The following is a 24,313-nucleotide window of genomic DNA, read 5'->3' on the forward strand; positions in this document are numbered from 1 at the left end:
GGGCGGGCGCCGCTCATCAGCCACGCCAGTCACGTCTGGGGCCACCGGCCGCCTTGTTCTTCCTTTCCCGCTTTGCTTTCTCCCCTCTCCCCTGTCGGCGAGGGCAAAGTGGCCGTGGTGGCGCCATGCCCGGGCCGGAGTGAGTGCGAGCGGGCGAAGATGGCGTACATCCAGGTAGGGCTGAGGCTGGGGGCGAGGTCCGGGGCGCGGGCCGGGGGGGCCTCGCCCCCTCCGGCTGGGAGCGCGCGGAAGGGAGGGCGCACGGCTAGGCTCCCGCAAACTTGCTTCGAGAAGAAGGGTGCCCGAGCGCCGGCAACCTGTGCAGCCGCGGCGGCACGCCCCGGGCGGGCGAGGCTGGGGACCCCCAACCCCGGAATGGCGGGCCCGCCGTGGACTCTGCACGCGCGCCCTCGCCTCCTGGGGAGGGAGTGGGGGGCGGGCGGACTTTTCTTCCCCTCTCCCTCCCCCTGGCACCCCACCCCAGGGGAGGGGCCGTGGGGAGGGCGGCCCGGGGCGCGCCTGCCACCCGGCCCGCCTGCTGCCGTTGCCTTGGTGACGGCTCTGGCTAATTGGCCGGCGGAGCGAGCCCGAGGCAGCTGTTCCGGCCGGGAGGGACAAGGACGTCGTCTCGCCCGGGCACTGGGTGCTGAGGGGTGGGGGGACACACAAGAGGCCAGGGGCTCGCTGGTCAGGGGGAGGCAGCCCATTACTTTAGTCCGTTGCGTTGTGGTCTGGGAGATGTGGACCCCCTTCACCTTGAAGAAACTCCCCCAAGAATCCCTGGGCTGAAATAATTTCCAAGCAGCTTTTTTGGGGGGGATGGGGTGGGCCGGCTGCTTGGTTAAGAGACCTTTCTCCTCTGCAAGGGAGTGGCGACAGGTCAGCGCCAAGGTCAAGCAGTCAGACCTGCAGTGAGACCCGCAGAGCTGCTCCCTTCTGGGGCTGGCTTCTCTGAGCTGGGCTGCGACGCCGACTCCGACAGACGTCCAGGGTGTGTCTTGGCTCATGTCTTAGCCACAGCTGGGGACTGCTGGTCCCCCCGTTCCCTTCTGGATCCCCTCATCTTGTCCTCAGACTTTTCAGCTTGCCAGGACCTCCGTGCTCTGTCACCTGGTGGAGCCTCCCCCATTCCTCTCCTGGCTTGGATTCCCTGGATTGGAATCCCTTTCATGGAATAGCCAGTTTCTCTTTTCAAGTTCGATGAAGGTCACTTTTGCTATACACCCACTGTGTGCTGAACGTTGTTGAGGGGCTGCTCAATGGTCAGACACTTGGGCAGCCACCTACTGTGTGCGGGCACTGGGGATACAATGGGGAAAACAGCACAGTTTCAGCCCCTCTGAATGCACACTCTGGTGAGAATGAATATTATAACAGGCTTCTCTAGTTCTTAATGACCACCTTCATCGCAGAGAAATTAAGTGACTTGCTCAAGGCCACACAACTGCTTAGGGGTAAGTGGGATCTAAAACGGGTGATGGTGAGGGTTGGTGAGGGATGCTTAGCGTCTCCTGTGAGGAAGGCCTGATGATGTTGGTTTTCCTTCTAGAACACGGTGTTAAACTTTTTCTATAAAATGCCAGATCTTATTTTTTCCCCTTGGAGGCCCACATGGTCTCTGTCATACTCTGCCACTCTGCCCGTAGTGCCAAAGCAGCCGCAGACAGTGAGTGTGGCTATGTTCCAATAAAACTTTATTTGTAGGCACCAAAATTTGAATTTCATATACTTTGCACCAGTCAAGAAGCGTACATCTTCTTTTGATGTTTTTCAACCAATTGAAAATGTACAATTCGTTCTTAGCTTGAGGGATGTAAACAGGCTGCAGGACCGTTTTTGGGGCTATGAGCCTTAATTTGCCATATCAGAATGTCTGGGTTCTCTCTCTTCCTCTTTCTGTTAAACATATGACCCAGTGGACCCAATGCTAGGAAAGACTCAGCGTGCCAGGGTGAATCAGAGTGCCTTCTCTTTTCTCTTCCACTTTCTTGGTTTCTCATTGCTCCCTGACACCCATCTTATGCCTGGGTCTTGAGAATGTTGGGTGACTCTTCCTCAGCAGGATCACAAGGTGGCCCTGTCTTTGTTAACCTTGGTTTTATTTATTCTTTATTTTTTTATTTTTTTTGAGTTGGAGTCTCCCTCTGTCACCCAGACTGGAGTGCAGTGGCCGCTCCCGGCCACTGCAGCCTCGACCTGCTGGGCTCTGGTGATCCTTCTGCCTCAGCCTTCTGAGTAGTTGGAATTACAGGCACGCGCTACCACACCTGGCTGATTTTTTTTATTTATTGTAGAGATGAGGCCTCACCAAGTTGCCCAGACAGGTCTCAAATCCACGGACTCAGGCAATCCACTCACCCCAGCCTCCCAAAGCGCGGGATTACAGGGCTGAACCACCGAGCCTGGCTCACCTTGGTTTTATAAATGGTCTCTTTTGACCACCACGTATCCAGGAAGCACTTCCCTAGGTTAGGGGGATGGTCATGGATTGTTGTGGAAAAGCCTCACTTATCCTAAATGTTTTCAAGCAGTTTCTCACAGAAGCCTTAGGAGAACATAGCTCTTTCCTGCTTTGTTCACTGATGTATATCTGCCAGGGTGTCTACCAGATTCCACTGGGTCTTGAAAACCACCTTATTCTCATCACAGAAAGGGTGCATTTTATGTTGCAACCATATAGCATACAAACATTTGCATAATCTGTATCCTGTCTCATCTTTGCGGCACCCCTTTGAGGTAGGGTGTGGCTCTTCCACTAAAGAAGAGGTAACTGAGGCTCAGAGAGGACCCTTGACTTGCCCAAGTCACATGATGGGTCGGTGGTGAGGCTAGGACTGGTCTTCTCAGTTCAGCTCGTTGAGTGGACCCTCAGCACCTCCAGATCTTGTTCTGTGTATGGTTTGAGTTTTGGTTTCAGAGGAGTTTGCCATTCGTTTCTTGGGCTGTTTCCCAAGCTCTAATTATTATTCCCTTACCACTTCAAGGATTTAGAATTTTTCACGAGCCACATACCACCTATACTATGATTAACTTATTTTTTCTATAAATAGACTTACTTTTATTTTAACTTAAAAGTTATGGGAAGAGGAAACTTTATGTCACTACCATAATAGTAAACCAGGGTCACATGACATAAGCAGAAGGCAACTGGAGCTTGGGAATAATGCCACATTCAATTCTAACCGGATATGCTATCTCTGGGGCTCTGAGTTGGGGTCTGCTGTCTTTGTTTAGAAGAAAGAGGGCAGGGGAATGGAAGTTAGTAAGTGGTAGAAAGACATTAATATACAATGGCACCAAACTGAGACTTTCTCCTCCTTGAAGAACTGGAAGAGACAATCATTTTCTCCCTCTTGATTCCAAGTTCTGAGTTTGGGGCCCACCTCAGTTCACCTCTGGGACTCCTCCTAAACTGGGCTGCAGGCCTCCTCACCTACCTAGTTCCCTAGCCTGCTTGGAAAGCCATCTGGAAGAGGAGGAGGGCGTCTGTGCCTTGGGAGCCGTCAGAAGAAGACGGGGAGGGCGGTGGGACCACAAGAGGGAGGGAAGCCCTCCCTCCTAGAGAGAACCAGATTATCACTTCCTTTTCAGTTCCCTCTGTTTGTGGGTGGTGATATGAAACTCCCCCCCAGCCCCCATTGGAGGATTGGAAGGTAGGGCCTTGTAGGGGGGAGCCAAGGAGCACCCACTCTGCCTGCCTGCACATTAGCTAATCATGTCCGTTTGGATTGGCTTTGTGGCTATTTCTGTATAGGAAGGTTTGCTCTTCTGAAGTGTGGCTGCATTGGATAGCATGACTATCTATCCACCCGCTCTGATTCATAACAGCATACGGTGCAAATCACATCGAAATGCTAAAGTTTCCCATTTATTCGGTATTGGTTAACCAGGAGGCCACCAGCAGCCCTGAAAATAGCAACACCTTGTTAGGAAGTCAGCTCTCTTCCCAGGATGGTAAGTGGAAAGACACAGGGCTCTTTTTTTTTTCTTTGAGTTGCTGGAATGTTGCTAAACTGGTCTTGTCTCTCTCTCTTTGTAACCCTGTTCCTCTCTACGCTCCCTGACTCCAATGTGGATCTCTAAAAGGGCAGTTGGAACCATTAAACGAGGTGGGTTAATTCGATGATTTGTTCCATCTGGTTTTTCATCAAGATGTGCTTGCCTTTCGTGCTGGAGTCTTGTGTGGGGTTGCGGGGATCTCAAGTCTTAGTCAATAACCCGATGCTCATAGCAGCACCGTTTGCATTCCTTTCTCCCAAGAGGAGTTCCCGGTGAACAGACACCAGTTGATAAGACAAGTTTCCTTTCCCACCCCTACTTACTCCGATTGATGATCTCTGTTTCATGCCACTGGGACTCGTTTTTTAAATATTTTTTCTCTGCTTTCAAGAAGACAGAGTAATAGTCATGGTGTTTCGAGAACATATTGTATAGACCTCATGATGTTGTATAAACCACCCACATGTCAAGAAAGACATTCACATAAACTACAAAAGAAAATACCTGCAAATGTTTTGCTCGCTCCTAATGGCTCCAGCGAGTTGATGTTTGCTGTTTTTGTGCCTGCAGTTGGTAAATAGAAATGGAAAACATTTTGTTCTGAGTACTCAGCCGCAGAGCCAGAACTCTTGAATGTCTGTATTATCCCTCATCGGGGATCGACTGCTTGTAATTTTGGGTGTCGTTTCTCCTCTTCCTCTTCCCCACCCCTCGCCCCTCATCCCCACTCCCTCCCCCCCTGCCTACCTCCCCCAACGGCCTTAGGGTTTTCTTTCTAGAATCTCTGATCTGCTGCTGTGCAGATGGACCTGCCGGCACTGCTGTCAGAAGTGCTACGAGTCCAGCTGCTGCCAATCGAGTGAGGATGAAGTGGAAATTCTGGGACCTTTCCCCGCCCAGACTCCTCCCTGGCTGTAAGTGAAACCACGCGGGATTTTCTGGCCACCAGTCTCAAGACCTTTCTTTTCTCTTTTTCTGAGAGGGGGGTCGGGGCATGGGAGGGAAGATGTGGGGGTAAGAAGGAGGAGGAGGTTGAGTTTCCGTTGACATCTCTGCTGCAGTTGGGGATGTGTTCTGTGGTCCTTGTGATGTTTGGCAAGCTGGCGAGACCAGCTGGCAGTGGGGTTTTGGTTCAGCTGGCTGCATGTCGGGCCTTCTGAGATATGAACCGTGTAACGCCAAGTGTGTGGGCACTTTTAGTCACGTGGAGTGTCGTGCCAAGCAGTGAAAGAGATCTGGGAGCGTCTGTATTCTTCAGGAGATGACCAGATTCTGAGGGGCTGCATCCAAGTCAGTGTGGCAAGACATCCTAGCACCGGGCCCAGGGCCTGCACACAGTAGATGCTCAGTAAACATTGATTGTACAGATGGGTGGATGGAATGAACAAACAAGGGCCTTTTTGTGGGTCTGAATATGAACTTCAGAAACGGGGAAGCAGAAGAGCACCCCCAGGCTCCATCCTGTCCTCCAACGCTGTTGATGTTCTCTCTGGCATCTCTCATTTTATTTCCAATTCTCTCTCCTCCCGCGCCTGCACACAACATCTCCATCTGCCAGTCGCTCAGATATTTTGGGAACACAGTTTTGAAGCTTTCTCAGCCACCTGTCTGGTCCACCTCTCTGTGGCTGGGAAAGGGACGTGGTCAGAGAGTCTGGATAGAGTCAAGGAGGTCAGGGCTGGGAAGTGCCTGGGAGTCACTGAGTGCAACTTCTGAGACCCAGAGTGGGAGAGGGACCATGCCAGGGCCCATAGTTGGAGTCAGGAGGAGGATGGGGTGGGGGGTGGGCATTGAGGCTGTGTCACCTCAGCTACATTCTCGGACTGAGACTCCAGAAGCCTCTGGTGCCCCTTGCTTCCCTCCAGATTGGGGTCAGGCCTCAGGCCTCTCATTTATTTTTCTTCTTAGAAGCAATATCAACGATTTCCATAGCAAAAAGGCTTTGCCTCAGGCTCTGTGAGTTCAAATCCTATTTCTACTGCTATTTTCTAGTTCCATGACTTTGGGCAAGTTGTTTGATCTCCCCATGTCTTGGTTTCCCATCTGTCAAATGGGGATGATTAAAAAAATAGTATTTATCACATTGGGTTGTTGCAGAGATGAAATGAATTTGTATATGGAAAAGTACTTAGGTATGCTTGATGCCTTGTCAAGGCTCACAGATGTGAGTGATTCTTTTCAACCTATTTCAGTCTTAGTTTTTTCATCTGTAAAGTGGGATTAGTAAAAGAACCTATCTTATAGGGCTATTATTACAAGTAATGAGATGTGCACATAACGTGCTTAGCACAGCAGTAAAAGCTCTGTCAGTATTCATTTCTATCATGATTAGGTGGCCTGAGTCTTACAGGTGTATGTAGAGTTGAGATGTTTGCTGAAAGCAATTCACTAGTCAAGAAATAATTCCCGTTCTCCAGTGGTTTACGTGGTAGAGGTTAGCTTAGCCCACCTGGTATCTTTAAAGCTATACTCACAGGATTCCCAGCTCTGCGAGGGCAGGGATTTTTGTCTGACTTGTTCACTCAAAGAAATAGTTGTTGACCGACTGACTAGCCTGAGGCAAAAATTGACTTCTGAACATGCCAGTCATCCAGCTGAAAAGTCCATCTCAGTCTCTTTGGTAGTTATTTCCCAAGCACACAGTGTACCCGGCACTAAGGAATGCACAAAGCTAGATAATAGGGCCTAGTGACTATGCTCAGAGGACTTCACATCTTGTATGGGAAATAAGGCAGGTATGTAAGTCCAGTCACCCACCCCCCACAGTTGTGCATTCACACTGTGCCTGCCATATAGGACAGTCCTGCATAAGGTTTTATGAAAGAATCCAGGGATAACGGCTTCAGGCATAGCTGGATCCAGAAACTAAAACTATGTCATCAGACTTTCTCTCTCTCCTGTATTAGCCTTATTCTTAAACTTGCTTTCTCCACGTGGCAGAGCTAGACTCACCTCCTGTTACTTTGCATCAAAAAACCCCAGAAAGACTTATTAGCCTGGCTTGAGTCACATAACAGTCCCTTGACCCAATCACTTTCACTCGGAAGAAATGATACTAGAATAATGCTAAGTTGCCTGCCCACTCTGGAAACCAGGAAAATGGCCATTCCCACAGGAACCAAGCTAGTAAACGTTGGCAAGCTTTTTTGGTAAAGGTAGAGAGTAAATATTTGAGCCTCGTAGGCCACGTGGCCTCTGTTGTAACTGTTCCCTTCTACCTTGCTGTACAAAAGCAGCTATGACAATGTGTAAATGAGTGGGTGTGGTTGTGTTCCAGTAACGCTTCACTGTCTCAGTCAGACAGGGGATGTGGCCCTAGATGGTAGACACCTGAAATAGACAATCTGGGTGTTGCAGCCAGCGAGGAGGGAATGAGCTCAGGGTGGGCAGACACACAAATGGACCCTACTCTGAGGAAGAGCTGGGGGAATCATGGAAAAACAGTCCTGCAAGCTCAGGCTGGGTAGGGTCTTGGATGCCAGAGTAAGGAATTTGGATTTTCTTCTGTACCCTTGGGGGAGCCCTCATAGACACTGAAAATCACAGTCAGGTACCTGTGTGCCCCCTGGTTGCTGTTACAGATGCACAGCCCAGATGCTGACACTGAGTGGGAGGACAGTTGTATTTTGTCCTGGCTGCTGACCCTTGTGGAAGCAAGGGACTCTTTGCGGGGGCAAGGGGTTTGGAACCCTCTAGCAGACACCTCTTTTGGTTTTGCTACCATAGAGAAGGAGACAGAAACTTTCCCAGCAGGAGCAACTCACCACACAACTCCAGGTGGTGCCATTCACATGGTGGCTATTATGGCACCACCCAGAGTGGTACAGTTGTACAGTCTATAGCCTGAATAGCTGTGCATGGCCTTCCCAAGATAAACCAGGTCTCTTCTGAATCCCGGGCACTCAACATAATGCAAAATGGTAAGAGAAATCTGTAAAGGGAAGATGGGGTAAATCATTCAAAAAGCGAATTTACAGCTTGTGTTATCCCCAGATTTATTTACCAAGTGGGCAGTTGCATGTTACCAAACAGGCAGGGAGTAGAAATGTCAAGTGTACGGGCTGTGCAGTGCTGTTCTTGCTGTGACATTTGAGCCAAGAACCATGAGACGAACCTCTGTGAACTGGCCCTCCTGGTGTGCTCTGTGTGAGATTCTGGGGACACACCATTAATTCTCACATATGCTCTTATCCCCTGGGCCCCAGCCTTCCTTGTCTGGGCTGGGCTGGGCTGGTGAGGGTCAGGGAAACTGTACAATCTAACTGATTCCTTTTGGGGCAATGCCAGAAAGACTGTCACTGAGGAATGAGTTGGGCTCAAGTTGTTTATTTGTCCAACAAGCTTGTGTTGCGTACCTACTGTGTGCAGAGCTCTCATGGGTCTTGCAGAAATATCCTGCCCAACGGTAGGGAGCTTGCCATTCAGAGTTTGGCATTGCAGTCTCATCCCTCCCCCACCCCACCTGGGGCCTCTCCTTACCATCTGTAAAGGGGGGTGTGGGGCAGTTAACAACAACTAACGCCCAGATTTTTTTTTTTTAAGAGGCAGGTCCTTGCTCTGTAGTTCAGGCTGAAGTACAGTAGTGCAATCATAGCTTACTCTAACCTTGAACCTCTGAGCTCAAGCAATCATCCCACCTCAGCCTCATGAGTATCTGGGACTACACAAGTGGGCCACCACACCTGACTCATTTTTGAAATTTTTTGTAGAGGAGCAATCTTGCTGTGTTGCCCAGGCTGATCTCAAACTCCTGGACTTAAGTGATCCTCCTGCCTCAGCTTCCCAAAGTGCTGAGACTACAGGTGTGAGCCACCTTGTCTGGTTAATTTTTAATTTTTTTATTTTTGTAGAGACAGGGTCTTGCTATGTTGCCCTGGCTGATCTCAAACTCCTGGGCTCAAGTGATCCTCCTGCCTTGGACTCCCAAAATGCTGGGATTACAGGCTCTTGGCCTACATTATTTTAAAGATAGAATGAGATGGCGCCTTTAGCAGAATACCTGACGCGTAGTAGGTGCTCAGCACCTGCTGCCTTTGATCATAGTAAATATAGGTTCTGTGATGAAGAAGTGCATCCTGGTATCAGAGGTGGTGATAAGACGGACAAAGTTCGACAATTAGGTTTGCAAACCATCCTAGAAAAAGTATATAATACTATTTTCATTGCTGAATATTACTATGGTCACCCTTGAAGTACTCCCCTTGGGAAGCTATGCATTGATGCCAGCACCTAGTCCAGAAACTTTGGAAACTCTTTCTAGAGTGGCCATCAGAGCTGTCATCATTATTTGTTGAGGTGTGACAATTAAGTTCACAAACTTCCCATGTGCACTTACGTTGGCAGCGCTGTACAAATAACTGTAGGAGAACACCCTCCCTACTCACCTGATCTGGCCCCCAATGACTTTTTTCTTTACCCAAAGATAAGGGAACTATTGAAAAGAAGACATTTGATGACATTCAGGACATCAAGGGTAATATGACAATGGCTCTGATGGCCATTCCAGAAAAAGAGCAGAGGACTGAGCCAGACAGCTAGCAGGGGTGGGAAGAGCATTCTGGACAGAGGGAACGGCGTGACTCGGCATGTCAAAGGGCAGGGAGGCCTGATGCCAGAGTGGATGGGATGGGGCGTGGCTGGGTACACACGAGCAGACATGTCTGAGAGTCTTCAGGGGCCATGGCATTCAAGCTGATCCTGGAGGCTGGTGGGACTGCAAGGTGGTGGTGGGAGGCGGAGCCTTGCAGGTGGGCAGGTGTCCCTGTGGCTGGAACATTTGGGCCTGCCTTCCCGGAGACAGTGCTGCTTTCATTTAAGGGAGAGAGAGGAATGACTGAGGCCATAAGAGCCCACGTCTGTGCCCATATCCCCTATCTCTCACATTTCATTCACCCCTCACCTTGTACAGACCCAGAGCAGGAAGCAGGAAGCAGGCACGCCTTCTGTGTCCCCCTCATCACCGTCCCAGTCCTGCCCTGCCTGGGACCCATTAGATGGCTCTGAAGTGCATCAGGCTCGTCTCGGTTCATGGAGAGAGGCAGCTAAAGCCCCCACAGAATTCAAAACTTGCATTTTTCGAGACGAGTTTCCCGGCAGGCTTAGATGTCAGTGTGGGAGGATGTGGTCTCAGGAGGCAGAAGTCCACAGCCACTGTGGCCGAGGGGCACGCTGTGCGCAGCACTGGTCTCAAAGCCACGGCGCCAGCTCTTTTCTGCCTCCTTTCCCTTCTCCCCCTTCTTACCTAGCTTGTGAGATTGGGGTGGGGGGAATCTTAAAAGTTGTCCCTGTTGTAATCATATCAACTAAGGCCGGGCTCAGTGGCTTACACCTGTAATCTAGCACTTTGGGAGGCTGAGACAGAGGGATCACTTGAGCCCAGGAATTCGAGACCAGCCTGGGCAACACAGCAAGAATCCTGTCTTTACAAAAAATAAATTAGCCAGGTGTGGTGGCATGCACCTGTAGTTCTAACTATTTGGGAAGCTGAGGCGGAAGGATTGCCTTAGTCCAAGAGGTTGAGGCTATAGTGAGCCATAGTGAGCACTCCAGCCTGGGTGACAAAGTGAGACCGCAATTCAACATAATAATAATAATAATAATAATAATAATAATAGTATCAGCTAAGCCGGGCATGGTAGCATGCACTTGTAGTCCCAGCTATCTGTGAAGCTGAGGCAGGAGGATTGCTTGAGCCGAGAAGTTCAAGTTTACCCTGGGCAATGTAGCAAGAACCCATCTTAAATAAATAAATAAAAATTAAAAATGTATTCAGTACCTAGTTACTACATACAAAGCACTGTTCTAAGCATTTCATATGTGTTAACTCATTCAGTGTTTACAGCAACCATAGAAGGTGGGTACAGTTATTGTTTCCACTTTACAGATGGGGGGAGGCACAGAGAGGGGAAGGGACTTGCTCAAGGTCACCCAGCCAGGGTTCAAACCCCGAGGCTGTGCTCCTAATCACTACCCTGTACCGTCTTCTCCTGCCCTATCCGCCTGCACCTCCCTCCCCAGTTTCTCAGCATTTCTCATCTTGACTTCATTTGAGTCACAGCTGCTGCCACTAATTCCTAGCTGTTTCTTCATGCCGAACTTCTGTTCTTCAGTTGTTGACTCTTGGGGCCATTTTGTAACCGTAGCTCTGCCGCTGCTCAGAAAACCCTTGAGTGACATTGCTTTAGGATAGTTTTAAAGGCTGTTAAATTACAGGCACAGCGGCTGTTGAAACAGCAGGGCACTTGATACCAACAGCCCCTTGCAGAAGTTTGGATGCATACCCACAGCCACCTGGTTCACTCCAGACTGGAGACTGGCGGGTCTCAGGTGTCACTTAGTCAACGTGGCACCCCCAAGTGGCCATAGCTTGCGTTTCCACATCCCTCCACCCAAGTCCCACTTTGAAGTTATACAAGTTCTTGATTGACTGTTCTAAATTGGAGATTATTTCTTCCTATCATTTCACATTTTGTGCAAAATGCAAGACATTGGTGAGAGTGTAAGGACACTACACTGTTTCAAATTTGCATTATTCCAAGTTGCATCAAATGGATCAGAGCCGCTTCCTCGAGGATGGAGATGCCTGTCCCTGGAGATCCCTGAACAACCATTGAGACCTCTTCCCCTCCTGCAGGATGGCCAGCCGGAGCAGTGACAAGGATGGCGACTCCGTCCACACAGCCAGCGAGGTCCCGCTGACCCCACGGACCAATTCCCCGGATGGGAGACGCTCGTCTTCAGACACTTCCAAGTCCACGTACAGCCTGACTCGGAGGATTTCAAGTATGTATCTCTGCTGTGACTGTGGGGGTCCTTGGCTGGCATTCCCAGACACTCCACAGCGTTCCCAAGGAGAGTCATGAAGCACAGGGCTGTTGCGGGGGAAAAGGCAGAGTGGAGTGATAGCCCAGGAGACAGGGTGAGAAAGAAAGAGATAATGATAGTGTGACATATGAATGCATCACACTTGATTTCTACTGAGCTTAGTCGAAGAAAGCAATCGTTTTGATTGATTTTTTGCTCTTATTGATCGAATTGGCTCAATTGATGGGCATTGTCAGTGTTACCGTGTTATATCACATGGCTTGCTAATTCAAGTGACTTTGGGGGCCAGGCAGTTTGTGTCAGTGGCTGAGTGCAGAGGTTGGGTAGAGATAAACATCACCCTAATGCAGTGACAAATGGCAGCTTACACACTGGAGAGTACTAGGGCAGGGTGGGGACTGCCTTCAGTTGTAAGTTAACTGCCACATTGAAAGTGGGCAGGTAGCCACTGGTAGCTGTATGGGATTATGGGCCCAGTATTGCCTAATCTTTGTAAAGAGAAACAGGCAATTTGGATTTTTGTATGAAACTTTCTTACTTTCAAATCTAAACAAAATATATGTGTGGTGGTCAAATTTGGCCACCGACTTTGTCCACTCTTGTGTAGCATGTGTCTTTGACCAAATAGCATGATTTGGATGAAGAGGAGGAAAGAGGGACAGGGCCCAGAGATTCCCAACCTCCTTTTACTCCACAAAAGTATCTGCTCTCGTTCATCTGCTGTCTGATGTTCACTTCATGGAGGGTAAGGGCTTAAAACACAGGAAATTAATCCATTCAGGAGGAGATTGCTGGCGTTTGATCTTTCCTAGGAGAAGATGGAGAAGAAAAAAGAAATAGGAGTGACTCAGCCTATAATCCCAGCACTTTGGGAGGCTGAGGTGAGTGGATTGCCTGAGTCTGCGTGTTCGAGACCAGTCCAGGCAACTTGGCAAGACCTTGTCTCTACAATAAATAAAAAATTAGCTGGGCATGGTAGTGCGTGCCTGTAGTTCTAGCTACTTGGAAGACTGAGGTGGAAGGATCACTGGAGCCCGGCAGGTTGATGCTGCACAAAGACGTACCACAGCACTTCAGCCTGGGCGACAGAGTGAGACTCCAACTCCAATTTAAAAAAAAAAAGGAAGTAGGAAAAGAGAGTTCCAGGGCCAGGGCTTGAAATAGTGAAACAGTGGAGACGTTGGGCTTCTTCAGGCCTTAGTCTTTCCATCTGTAAGATGAAAGGGCTATTCTAGACCTACGCTGCCCAATTCAGCAGCCGCCAGCCACACGTAGCCTGTGAGCACTTAAATGGTGTGAGACCAAATCAAGATGTGCTGTTAGTGTAAGATACATGCTGGGCTTTGAAGACAGCATGGGAAAAAAATAGAATTTAAAATATCTCACTAAAGTGTTTTATATGTGTTACATGTCAAAATGATAATGTTTTGTATAAAGTGAGCTAAATCAAATAAATTATTAACATTAATTTTGCCTTTTTTTTGGTACATCTTAAAAGCTGAGGCGGCTGAGATATGTAGGCATGACTTATATGTCTAGCTTGCATTCTATTTCTCCAGGCAGTACTGGTCTAGATGATTTGAAGTCCTCTCGCCCCAGCTTTGAACACAGGTGATTTCAGTTAGCACAGATTTATCAGAGGACCACCTGTGCCCCAGGCACGAGCCTCATGATTTCAGCTGGCAAGACAGATGCTCTGGCAATTAACAAGAATGCCACAAGCGCATTGCTAGAACAGAGGGATATGCAGGGATTAGGATGAGGGACTTGGGAGCAGTGGGTTCTGCTGGTTGATGTGGAGGCAGAGGCAGCCTCTACGTGCTAAGGTTTGCATATGATCCCTGAAATACCATCATTCCCATGTATTGGCCTCTTACTATGGGCACGTGCTGTGCCAAGCCCTTCTGTGCCTTAGCTCCATGAATCTTTACCACAGTCTTTGAGGTAGGTGCCTCCGTGTTATAGACAGGAAAACTGAGTCCCAGAGAGTCTAAAGAAGGTGCCCAGAGTCACAGGGCTGTTACTAGTAAGTCAATTGGCTCATGAATAAGTGGCTGGGTTGGGGTTTGACTCAGACACTCTCTTAGTGTCTTCTGTCTTAGAGTGGAGGCTGCATAGGGTAATGGTTGGAGTCAGAGCCTGGGGCCAAGAGGCCAGCCTGGCCCCCGACGCCTCCACTCACAGGTGTGTGACCTTCAGGAAGCTGAGGTTTCTATTTCCTCATCTCTAAAGAGGGGATAATAGTAATTAACTAATAATTCAAGGGGATGTGAAGATGACTGCAAATATTAGATGGCCTTTTTATTTAGATTCAGGGTACACGTGCAGGTTTTTTTTACATGGGTATATTATGTGATGGTGAGGTTTGGACCTCTATTGAACCCATCACCCAATCAGTGAACATGGTACTCCATAGATAGTTTTTCAGCCTTTGCCCCTCTCTCTTCCCCACCCTTAGGAATTCCAGTGTTTGTTATTCCCATTTTTATGCTTGTGTGTACCCAGTTTTTAGCTTCTACTTATAAGTGAGAACGTGGTATTTGGTTTTCTGTTTCTGCATTAATTCACTTAGAATAATGACCTCCAGCTGCATCCATGTTGCTGCAAAGGACATGATCTTGTTCTTTTTTCCAGCTGCATACTATTCCACTGTGTATAGTATGTACCACATTTTAAAAATATATTAGATGGCTTAATACACAATCCATTTAGGATGATGCCTGGCACTTAGCTGCTGTGATGGCAGTGGTGATAATAATGCTGTCATATCACCTCGCCTAGAATAGATGAATTGTTTTTTTTTTTTTTTTTGAGCTGAAGTCTCACTCTGTCGCCCTGGCTGGAGTACAGTGGCGTGCTCACAGCTACCGCAGCCTCAACCTCCTGGGCTCAGACAAGCCTTCTGCCTCAACCTTCCAAGTAGCTGGAACTACAGGCACGTGCCACCACACCCGGCTAATTTTTTGATTAATTGTAGAGATGAGGTCTCGCCAAGTTGCCCGGGCTGGTCTTGAACCTGTGGGCTTAGGCAGTCCTCTCACCTTGGCCTCCAAAGTGCTGGGATTAGAGGCATGAGCCACTGCGCTCAGCCTAGATGAGTGTTTCAAAATGTGTGGAGGCCGGGTGCAGTGACTCACACCTCTAATCCCAGACCCTTGGGAGGCGGAGGTGGGAGGATTGCGTGAGTTCAGGAGTTCGAGACCATCCTGGGCAACATGGCAAGACCTCCTCTCTATTAAAAAAAAAAAGTGGAGACAGGATGGCGAGGAGCATTTTGTTGTTTTGTTTTGTTTTGTTTATTTTGAGTTGGAGTCTCACTCTGTCACCCAGACTGGAGTGCAGTGGCCACTCCCGGCCACCGCAGCCTCGCCCTGCTGGGCTCAGGCAATCCTTCCGCCTCAGCCTTCCAAGTAGCTGGAATTACAGGCGCTCGCTACCACCCAGCTAATTTTTTGATTTATTGTAGAGATGAGGGCTCACCAATTGCCCAGGCGGGTCTGGAACCCGCGGGCTCAGGCAATTCACTCACCTCAGCCTCCCAAAACGTGGGATTACAGGCTGAGCCACCGAGCCCGTTGCGAGGAGCATTTTGAAGCAGAGCTGACAAGGCAAGAGTCTACGACCCGCTGCCGATCTCAGAAGTGGCCCGGGTCTGCCGGCGGGTGGCGGTGTTCACTGTTATCCCTGGTGGCCCTGCAGGTCTCGAGTCCCGACGGCCCAGCTCCCCGCTCATCGACCTCAAGCCCATCGAGTTCGGCGTGCTCAGCGCCAAGAAGGAGCCCATCCAGCCTTCGGTGCTCAGGCGGACCTACACGCCCGACGACTACTTCCGGAAGTTCGAGCCGCAGCTGTACTCCCTCGACTCCAGCAGCGACGACGTGGACTCCCTGACGGACGAGGAGATCCTGTCCAAGTACCAGCTGGGCATGCTGCACTTCAGCACCCAGTACGACCTGCTGCACAACCACCTCACGGTGCGCGTGATCGAGGCCAGGGACCTGCCGCTCCCCATGGCCCACGACGGCTCGCGCCAGGACCTGGCGCACTCCAACCCCTACGTCAAGATCTGCCTCCTGCCCGACCAGAAGAACTCCAAGCAGACCGGGGTCAAGCGCAAGACCCAGAAGCCCGTGTTCGAGGAGCGCTATACCTTCGAGATCCCCTTCCTCGAGGCGCAGCGCAGGACCCTGCTCCTGACCGTGGTGGACTTCGATAAGTTCTCCCGCCACTGTGTCATTGGGAAGGTCTCCGTGCCCTTGTGCGAGGTTGACCTGGTCAAGGGCGGGCACTGGTGGAAGGCGCTGATCCCCAGCTCGCAGGTAAGGGGTGGGTTTGTGGCGTCTCCTCCCAGGAGCTTGGGGACAAAAGGATGGTTCGAATTCTATTTTAAAAATTGGGGGCATTTAAAAAAAAGTTTTATTTTGAAATCACTTTCATCTCAAGAAGTTGCAGAAATAGCACAGAGAATGTCTGTGTCCTCTGAATCCAGCATGCCCCAGAGGTGATGTCTCAGGTGAGAGAGTCCATTAGCCACAGTGGGAAATAGACACTGGTAATTAAACCAGACCTTACTCAGATTTCGCCGGGTCTTACATGCACCGCACCTTGGGCGTGTTTGCATGTGTGTGTGTAGTTCTTTAAAATTTTAACACATGTGTAGATGTGTGTAACCAGCACCACTCTGGGAGCTTTTTCTGTCATCAACGCTAGGCTGTTTAATAAGGAGAATGATTGTCTGGTGCATAACACTATCAGTCATGCTGACTTTCAGAAATTGATTTGAGGGGAAAAAACAAGTGAAGGCCAGAGAACAGGATGATGCATGAATACACTTTAGGCAGATTGCTAGGTTGGCTTCGTGTTCCCCACACCGCCCCCCGGCCAAGCCTGGGGAGATGCAATTGGCTGCCTGGGAAGCCACCCATGGCCCCAGTTGTCTCTCTGGGAGGCTACTGGGCATTCCTGCCCATGGGGGAACAACTGGCACTCACTGTGGGAAGAAGGGCAGAAGGACATGGGGATGCCAGGGGAAGGGAAAGACCCAGTCAGCAGGAGGCCCGTCTAGCCCATCCACGCCGGGGCAGCAGTCCTGTGTGATGTAGGCAGTACGCTCTTGCGTTGAACACATGAGATGCCTCTCCTCATTATGCCATATTGACCAGGGGTCTGTGACCCAGTGTCACATTTGGGGATACAGATGCTATTTTAAATTTTTATTATTTTATATATTTGTTTTTGAGTAGGAGTCTCACTCTGTCACCCAGGCTGGAGAGCAATGGCATGATCACCACAGCCTCGACCTCCTGGGCTCAGGTGATCCTCCTGCCTCAGCTTCACCATGCCTGGCTGGTTTTTTTTTTAGTTTTTTTGTAGAGATGAGGTCTTGCTATATGGCCCAGGCTGGTCTTGAACACCTTTGCTCAAGCAGTCCTCCTGCCTTGGTCTTCCAAAGTGCTAGGATTATAGGTATTGAGCCACTGTGACCAGCCTTATTTTTAATATTATTTTTATTTTTTAAATTTTTATGGATTTAGGGGGCACAAATACAGTTTTGGTTGCATGGACTTAGTACACAGTACTGAAATCTGGGCTTTCAGTGTAACCTTCACCCACGTAGTATACATTGTATCCACTGGGTAATTTTTCAGGGTACCGTTTTAAACATGAGGGCTGGAGGGACTGTCCCCTTGTCAGAATGTGTTGTGTGTGTGTGTGTGTGTGTGTGTGTACCTTCAAAGACAGATTTATCCCTTTCTTAGATTGGGTTCTTTAAGGAGACCCCAAGGTTAGGAAAAACATTTATCAGGAAAGTGACACAGTAGGAGACACCATGAGGAAGAGGGACAGTTCCGGAGGCACGATCAAGCTGGCCACCACTGGTGTGACTGGGGAAACTGGGAGCCCGTGTAAGGCACACACCAGCAAGCAGGGATGGAGATGGGATATTTATGCAGTGACTCCTAGGGGGAGCAGTTGGGAGGCGGGAGGTCAGTTCCTTGGCACTCTGACCTGTTCCCCGGCAGGTAAAGAGGCCTCTGATGTCCACAAATGTAAAGGAATATAGGAGCTGGCAGCTGGATTCCAGACCCACATGTGCTGAGGCTGTGAGGACACGGGGATGGCAGGCAGGGTCTTGGCTGTCAACTGTGATCCCAGACGCACACTGGGCCTTTCCTCTTGCTGATCTTCCTTCCTGCCACATAGTAGGATCTGTGGGTTGCTCTTGGGGTATCCTCCTTAACCTGATACCTCTGAGTTTCTGAAGAATGACGCTGTCGCAACCATCTCGCAACCTAACAGTTTATTTTATTTGAAAGATGTGGGGTACAATTCAGGGTTAGTTATACAAACGTTGATTATGCAGGTACCCTTGTTGATGAGGTGTGCCCCTCCCTCCCTTGGCAGTTTCCCTCAACTGCCAGTCCAACCCCTTACAACCTAACAGTTTAAAGAGGGAGACTCACTAGACAAAATAAATTCTGTCTTGCTAAGCTCCATAACCTTAGTGGAAGTCCTAGAGAATCCAGACGTCCACACAGCTCACCTCCTTAGTTCTTGGCTCAGATGTCACCTTCTCGGTAAAGCCTTCCTGCCACGTCACTGTAGCTGGGCTTCTTCCTTCCCTCCCTACCTCCCTTTTCTCCTCTCTTTCCTCCCTCCCTCTCTTCCTCCCTCCCTCTCTGCCTTTCTCCTTCCTCCCCCCTCCGTCCCTCCTTCCTTCCCTCCCTCCCTTCCTTTCTTTTGACTTTCTTCCTTTCTCCTTCCCTTCTCTCTTTCCTCCCTTCCTCCCCTCCTCCCTCTCTCCCTTCCTCCCTTTCTTCTTTCTGAGATGGCTGGTGAAGACACAGGAATGAGAAATACAGGGGAGAAGACCTTGGCCACCATGAGGTTGATAAGAGTTGTTTTTCCATGGGAGCCTTTGGGCGATATGTGAGGAAAATGGCCTTAGGCCCAACCTCCCTACTCCTTCTAGCTGTGCCGTGAACCCTTCTGCCCCCTCATAGGTAAAGTGGAGGTAATAATACCACTTTCCAGGGGTGAGGTGAGGGGATAACCTTGTTAAAGGGCCCAGCAGGTAGTGAGCCCTCCACCAGTTGCAGTCCTGGCCATCAGGGCAGGACGTCTTCTACTCTGAGCTGATTCTGAACATGCCTGTGACTGGTCACTTCCCTGTGCACTGTGCAGTGATCACACCTAGTGAATATCTTGTTGGGTGAGCAGGAGTACAGAGTGTTTCTGATCACTCCCGCCGCTGAGGCTTCTTAAAGCAGAGGACCTGGCATCTTGTGAGCTGAACTGATTTCAGGACGCTGCCTCCTTCCCTCTGAAGAGGGACTGCAGGGCCTGCCTCATGTCACTATGGGAGCAGTTTTCTCCCAGACAGAGGCTGACTCATCACCCTTGGTGCAACTTCAAGCTGTGCCTTAGTTTTAAGGGACCATTGGGCGCTTCTGTGAGTTAAAGGTATGTATGGAATTGACATTTTTTAGGCAGGTTGGCCGCTCTGGTGGCCCATCTGGCTTGTACTCTGGTCTGTCACGCTGGGACTTCTAACTTTGCTGGTGCTGTTTTCAGGTAGATAGTGGCTGTGGATTCCTGTCACTAGGGGTTGACCTTTAAACCCTAGCTTGTGAACTCCCTATGTCCCTCACTCCTGATGAAGATGAGTGTTTTCTTAGTACAGCTCAAAGTCGTTTTGTAAAGAATCACCTGAACCCTTAAGATAGTACTTTTCTTTCTCTTCACCCCTCTTTATTATTCTTTGTTCTTTCCTCTTTTTCTAGTTTGCTCATTTTTTTCTTTCTATTTTTCTTGAGGTCTTATTATGTGCCAGGGATTTCTAGTTGGGTTAATAAAATGAATATCACACAATTCCCCTTAGCAAGAAACTCCCAGTCTAGTGAGGAAGATAAATTGGTAAACAGCAAGTCATAAAACAGTGTGCTGCATGTCGGCATAAAGATACAATCAAGATTCATTTTATTTTATTTTTTTATTTTATTTTTATTTTTTTTTGAGTTGGAGTCTCACTCTGTCACCCAGACTGGAGTGCAGTGGCCGCTGCCAGCTACAGCAGCCTCGACCTGCTGGGCTCCGGCAATCCTTCTGCCTCAGCCTTCCAAGTAGCTGGAACTACAGGCGCGCGCTACCACGCCTGGCTCATTTTTTTTTATTTATTGTAGAGATGAGGTCTCGCCAAGTTGCCCAGGCGGGTCTCGAACCCGTGGGCTCAGGCAGTCCACTCACCTCAGCCTCCCAAAGCGCAGGATTACAGGCTGAGTCACAGCCCGGCTTCGTTTTATTTTTAAAATTAAATTGATTTTTTTTTTTTAAGAGATGGGGTTTTGCTATGTTGCCCAGGCTGATCTTGAAATTCTGGGCTCAAGTGATTTTCCCACCTGTCTCCCAAAGTGCTGGGATTATAGGTGTGAGCTACTGTACTTGGCCAAGACTCATTTTTTAAATAATGGTCAAAGCTGACCTTGAAAAATCCCTTAGGAAGGTGTCCTGCTAGAGAATGACATACTGTCTCTCAATAATTCCAGCATGGTAGGTCTTACACCATTGGAATAGATCAGAATATGCTCATTTACATTTGGGGAATGACTGTATTTTAAGCAGGAGTTATAAATGCTGATGAAATCTACTGGGGGGAGGCGTCATGCTATTTGAATATTTCTTTTTGAGTATCAGAACTGTGCTTAGTGACGCAAGAAGCTCACACAAATAATGGCATGTGGAGACTTTGAGGGTAGATGCACTCCTGTCGCCCATCTCATGCTTACCCTGAAACTGATGCTCTTTGCCTCTGCCAACCCATGCCATCTTTCTCCTGTGTGTGTCTGTGTCTTCTCCTCTTCTTGTAAGGACATCAGTCATACTTGCTTGGGACCCACCCTACTCCAGTGTGACTACATCTTAACTTAATTACATCTGCAATGATCCTGTTTCTAAAGGGGGTCACATTCAGAGTACTGGGGGTTGGGACATCAATCTCTTTTTGAGGGACACAATTCAACCCATGAGAGGGTACAAGAGAAAAACCAGCAAGGGAAGGAACAAAATGGAGTAGGTGAAGGGGACCAGCTGAGTGAGGATGTGACCTCAAGTCCAACCTAGCCCAGCCTGGCCGATGTGGGTAGGGGACTCTGGATCATAGGTGTGCACTCCAGACTTGGTCCTCCTCTATCAACTCATCATTGGCTGTGAATCAGACTGTGATATTTTACTTTCAGCTGGGTGGCCATGGGCCCACCCAAAACTCCTGTTACTCTAGAACAGACCTTCTGCACTAGGGGTTCCTTGGAGACATTTTGGGTTTGGTGGGTGGATGAGTGCTGAGGCATCTGGTGGGTAGAGATCCGGGAGCTACAAAAAATCCTACAGTGCACAGGGAACCCCACCATGCCCAACAAAGAGTTATGCAGCAAAAGATGTCAACAGTGCCGAGATTGAGAAACCCTCCTTAGGAAAAGGGGAGAATGCACATTGAGGGAAGAGTGACAGGGTCTGTAACCAGCAAGCAGAGAGCTGGGCCGGCCCCTAAAGGGTGAAAAGGGTTTCCAAGCAGACAGTTGTTGGGGTGAGGGAAAGCCAAGGGGTGGAGGTATGACGATCAGTTGCCAGGGAGCTGTGTGCTTTTCATTCCATATGTGGAGACAGAGATATTGGTCCTGAACAAAAACCCTCCTTGAGCCCAACAGGCCTGTACTGGAGACGCAAAACCCTCACACAGTGCATTGAACCTGCTCGCATGAATCTGGTTGCTGGTTTTCATTCAAGGGTAGTGTCTGCCTTCACCATATCCTTTGGTTGGTCAGTTGAAAGGGGAAGGGAGGATGCAGGTGTGTAATGGTGTGGAAGACAAAACTGTTCAATTTCCTGTCTTCAGTCTGTCCTATGGAGTGTGGCATTAGAGTATCTCTGAGGGCCTAGTTTTCCTCTCTCTGCCTTGGGGAGCCCATGTGGGAGATGAATGGGTAGTCTGTAGGACCCCCATATAGCCCCCTCTGACTCATGGCAGAATGTCCCCTCCGTCTTGTGCCTTTGAACAGTGCAGCTTTGATCTTGGCATTCAGGAAATTGGCAGCTAATGGAGCACTGGCATTTTTTGGGTCTCACTGTTAAGGCTGGACAGAAGATCATGGAAATAAGAACATAGCATGAGGGGTGATTGACACTGGCATGAAATTACACTGGTCACTAAAAGAAATTCTGCCCTCCAAGTGAATGGAAAGCCATTTAAAGGAGAAATCTGTGTAGATGCAACTCTTTTTAAAATTGTGGTATAATACACACTACATAAAGTGTACCATCATAACCATTTTTAAGTGTACAATTCGGTGGCATGAAGTACATTCCCATTATTGTAAAACCATCATCACCATCCTTCTTCAGAACTCCTGCAAGATGGTCACCCTGTACCCATTAAACAGTAGCACCCCTTCTCTCCCTCCCCCCAGACCTGGCAGCCACCATTCTGCTTTCTGTCTGTATGAATTTGACAACTCTGGGTACCTCATCTAAGTGGAACCAATGCAGTACTGGTGTTGTGTTGACTTCTTTCACTTAGCGTGATGTCGTCAACATTCATCTATGTTGTAACATGTGTCAGAATTTCCTTTCTTTTTAAGACTGAATAATATTCCAGTGTGTGTCTGTGCATCACATTTTGTTCATCCATCCATCTATTCATCCATGAAAACTTGGGTTGCTTCCATCTTTTGGCTGTTGTAAATAATGGTGCTATGAACATGGGTGTACTGATATCTCTTTGGTCAACTCTTTTTTTTTTTTTTTGAGTCATAAAAATACCCAGGATGTAGGCAGTTCATTTTCTCTTGAGATCATGTGACTCTGGGAAGGAGGGGCAAAGGTGATGGAGAGATTAGATGCCCTGTGATCATGCCAAGCATTATGAAGGGTCTACAGGTGTATTCATTTGTCAAGACTAATCAAATACTTTTAAGGTTGTGCATTTCACATATATTAATTTAATCTTAAAAAAAAAAAAAAGCCACCATAAAAAAAAGTTGAACTCCAGTTAATGATATGCCTGCCGAAGTGTTTAGGGGTGCCATGGTCTGAATCTTGTGTCCCTTCCAAATTCCTATGTTGAAATCCTAACCTCTAATGTGATGATATTAAGAGATCTTAAGAGATGGGGCCTTTTGGGAGGCGATTGGGTCCTGAAGGCAGAGCCCTTTTGAATGGGATTAGTGTCCTTATAAAAGAGGTTGCAGAGTGCTGCCTTGTTCCTTCCTCATTGAGAGGACAAAGCAAGAAGTTTCCATCTATGAGGAACAGGCCCTCACCAGATACCGCATCAGCTGGTGGCTTGATCTTGGACTTCTCAGTCTCCAGAATGGTGAGGAATGCATTTCTGTTCTTTACAAGCTACCCAGTTTCTAGGACTTTTGTTATTGCAGCTGGAATGGACTAAGACAAGGGCAAAGTATACTGATGTCAGCCTCTCATTTTGAAATGCATTCAAAAAAGATGGAGCCATGGATAGACAGATGGATATGTGATAAAGTAAATATAGCATATTTTAGGAATAATTATAGAATTATTAATATCAGTAATGTTCATCATAAAATCCGGGGGCTGTACCTAAGGGTGTACACTCTACAATTCTTTTAGCTTTTGTGTGTTTGAAAATGTTTATAAGAAAATGTTGGGGAACAAAAGACAAGAGGAAGCAAGGCACAAGTGAGGAATCATTGCTGTGGTCTCCTAAGCGAGAGGTGGTGATGGGCTGAATCCCAGGCAAAAATGGAGGTCCCAGTGGTCAGTTTTGGGATGCAATTTTTTTTAAGGACAGTCTATTGCCTGGACTACAGAGCAGGGGCATGATCATAGCTCACTGCAGCCTTGACTTTCTGGGCTCAAGCAATCTTCCTACCTCAGCCTTCCAAGTAGCTGCGACTACAGACATGCACCACCATGTCTAGCAAACTTTTAAAACTTTTTGTAGAGATAGGGTCTCACTATGTTGCCCAGGTTGGCCTTGGACTCCTGGCCTCAAGGTGTCCTTCCTCCTTGGTCTTCCAAAGTGCTGGGATTACAGGCCTGAGCCACTATGCCTGGCACCTGGAATGCGTTTCGAAGGCAGAGTCTTTGATGCCCAGGAGCAGCCTTGGGACATTCAACTTCAACTCTGGGGAAACTGTAAACATGGGATATGAGATAGAGCTGGAGTGTCTACTACTGTAGTGGTTTTCTTACTTTCACAAGCATTGGAATAACCTGGGAGCTGTGACTGTGGAGGCTCCCAGACCTCAGCCTCTCTGATTCTGACTCCTTAAGTCTTGGGTGAGAGGCCCATAAATCTGCACCTGAGCCAGTGTGCTGGGAGACTCACATGCAGATAAACTCTGGACCTCATTCTGAGAATCACTGGGTGGCTGGGGGCTGGCAGAAGGTGGAAAGGGTTTGACTGTTCGAGCTGGGTAGTGTTGGATCTAAAGCTTGACCGTACCCCTTACAG

At 48.6% G+C, this 24,313-nt stretch overlaps 1 protein-coding gene across 1 annotated transcript; it reads left to right on the forward strand.

Annotated features, from left to right (window-relative positions):
* Positions 1-6: 6 nt before the first annotated feature.
* LOC103249303 (synaptotagmin-17) lies at positions 7-16,142 on the forward strand (the record flags this gene model as incomplete). Its single annotated transcript, XM_008047943.1, has 5 exons — positions 7-174; positions 4,092-4,109; positions 4,765-4,913; positions 11,633-11,781; positions 15,523-16,142. Coding segments are annotated over exons 1-5 (951 nt in total), but the record flags the coding sequence as incomplete, so codon positions are not given.
* Positions 16,143-24,313: the final 8,171 nt, after the last annotated feature.

This window comes from Carlito syrichta, unplaced genomic scaffold, assembly GCF_000164805.1.
Source record: "Carlito syrichta isolate Samal-C Ts95f unplaced genomic scaffold, Tarsius_syrichta-2.0.1 Scaffold118752, whole genome shotgun sequence".
NCBI classification, from domain to species: domain Eukaryota; kingdom Metazoa; phylum Chordata; class Mammalia; order Primates; family Tarsiidae; genus Carlito; species Carlito syrichta.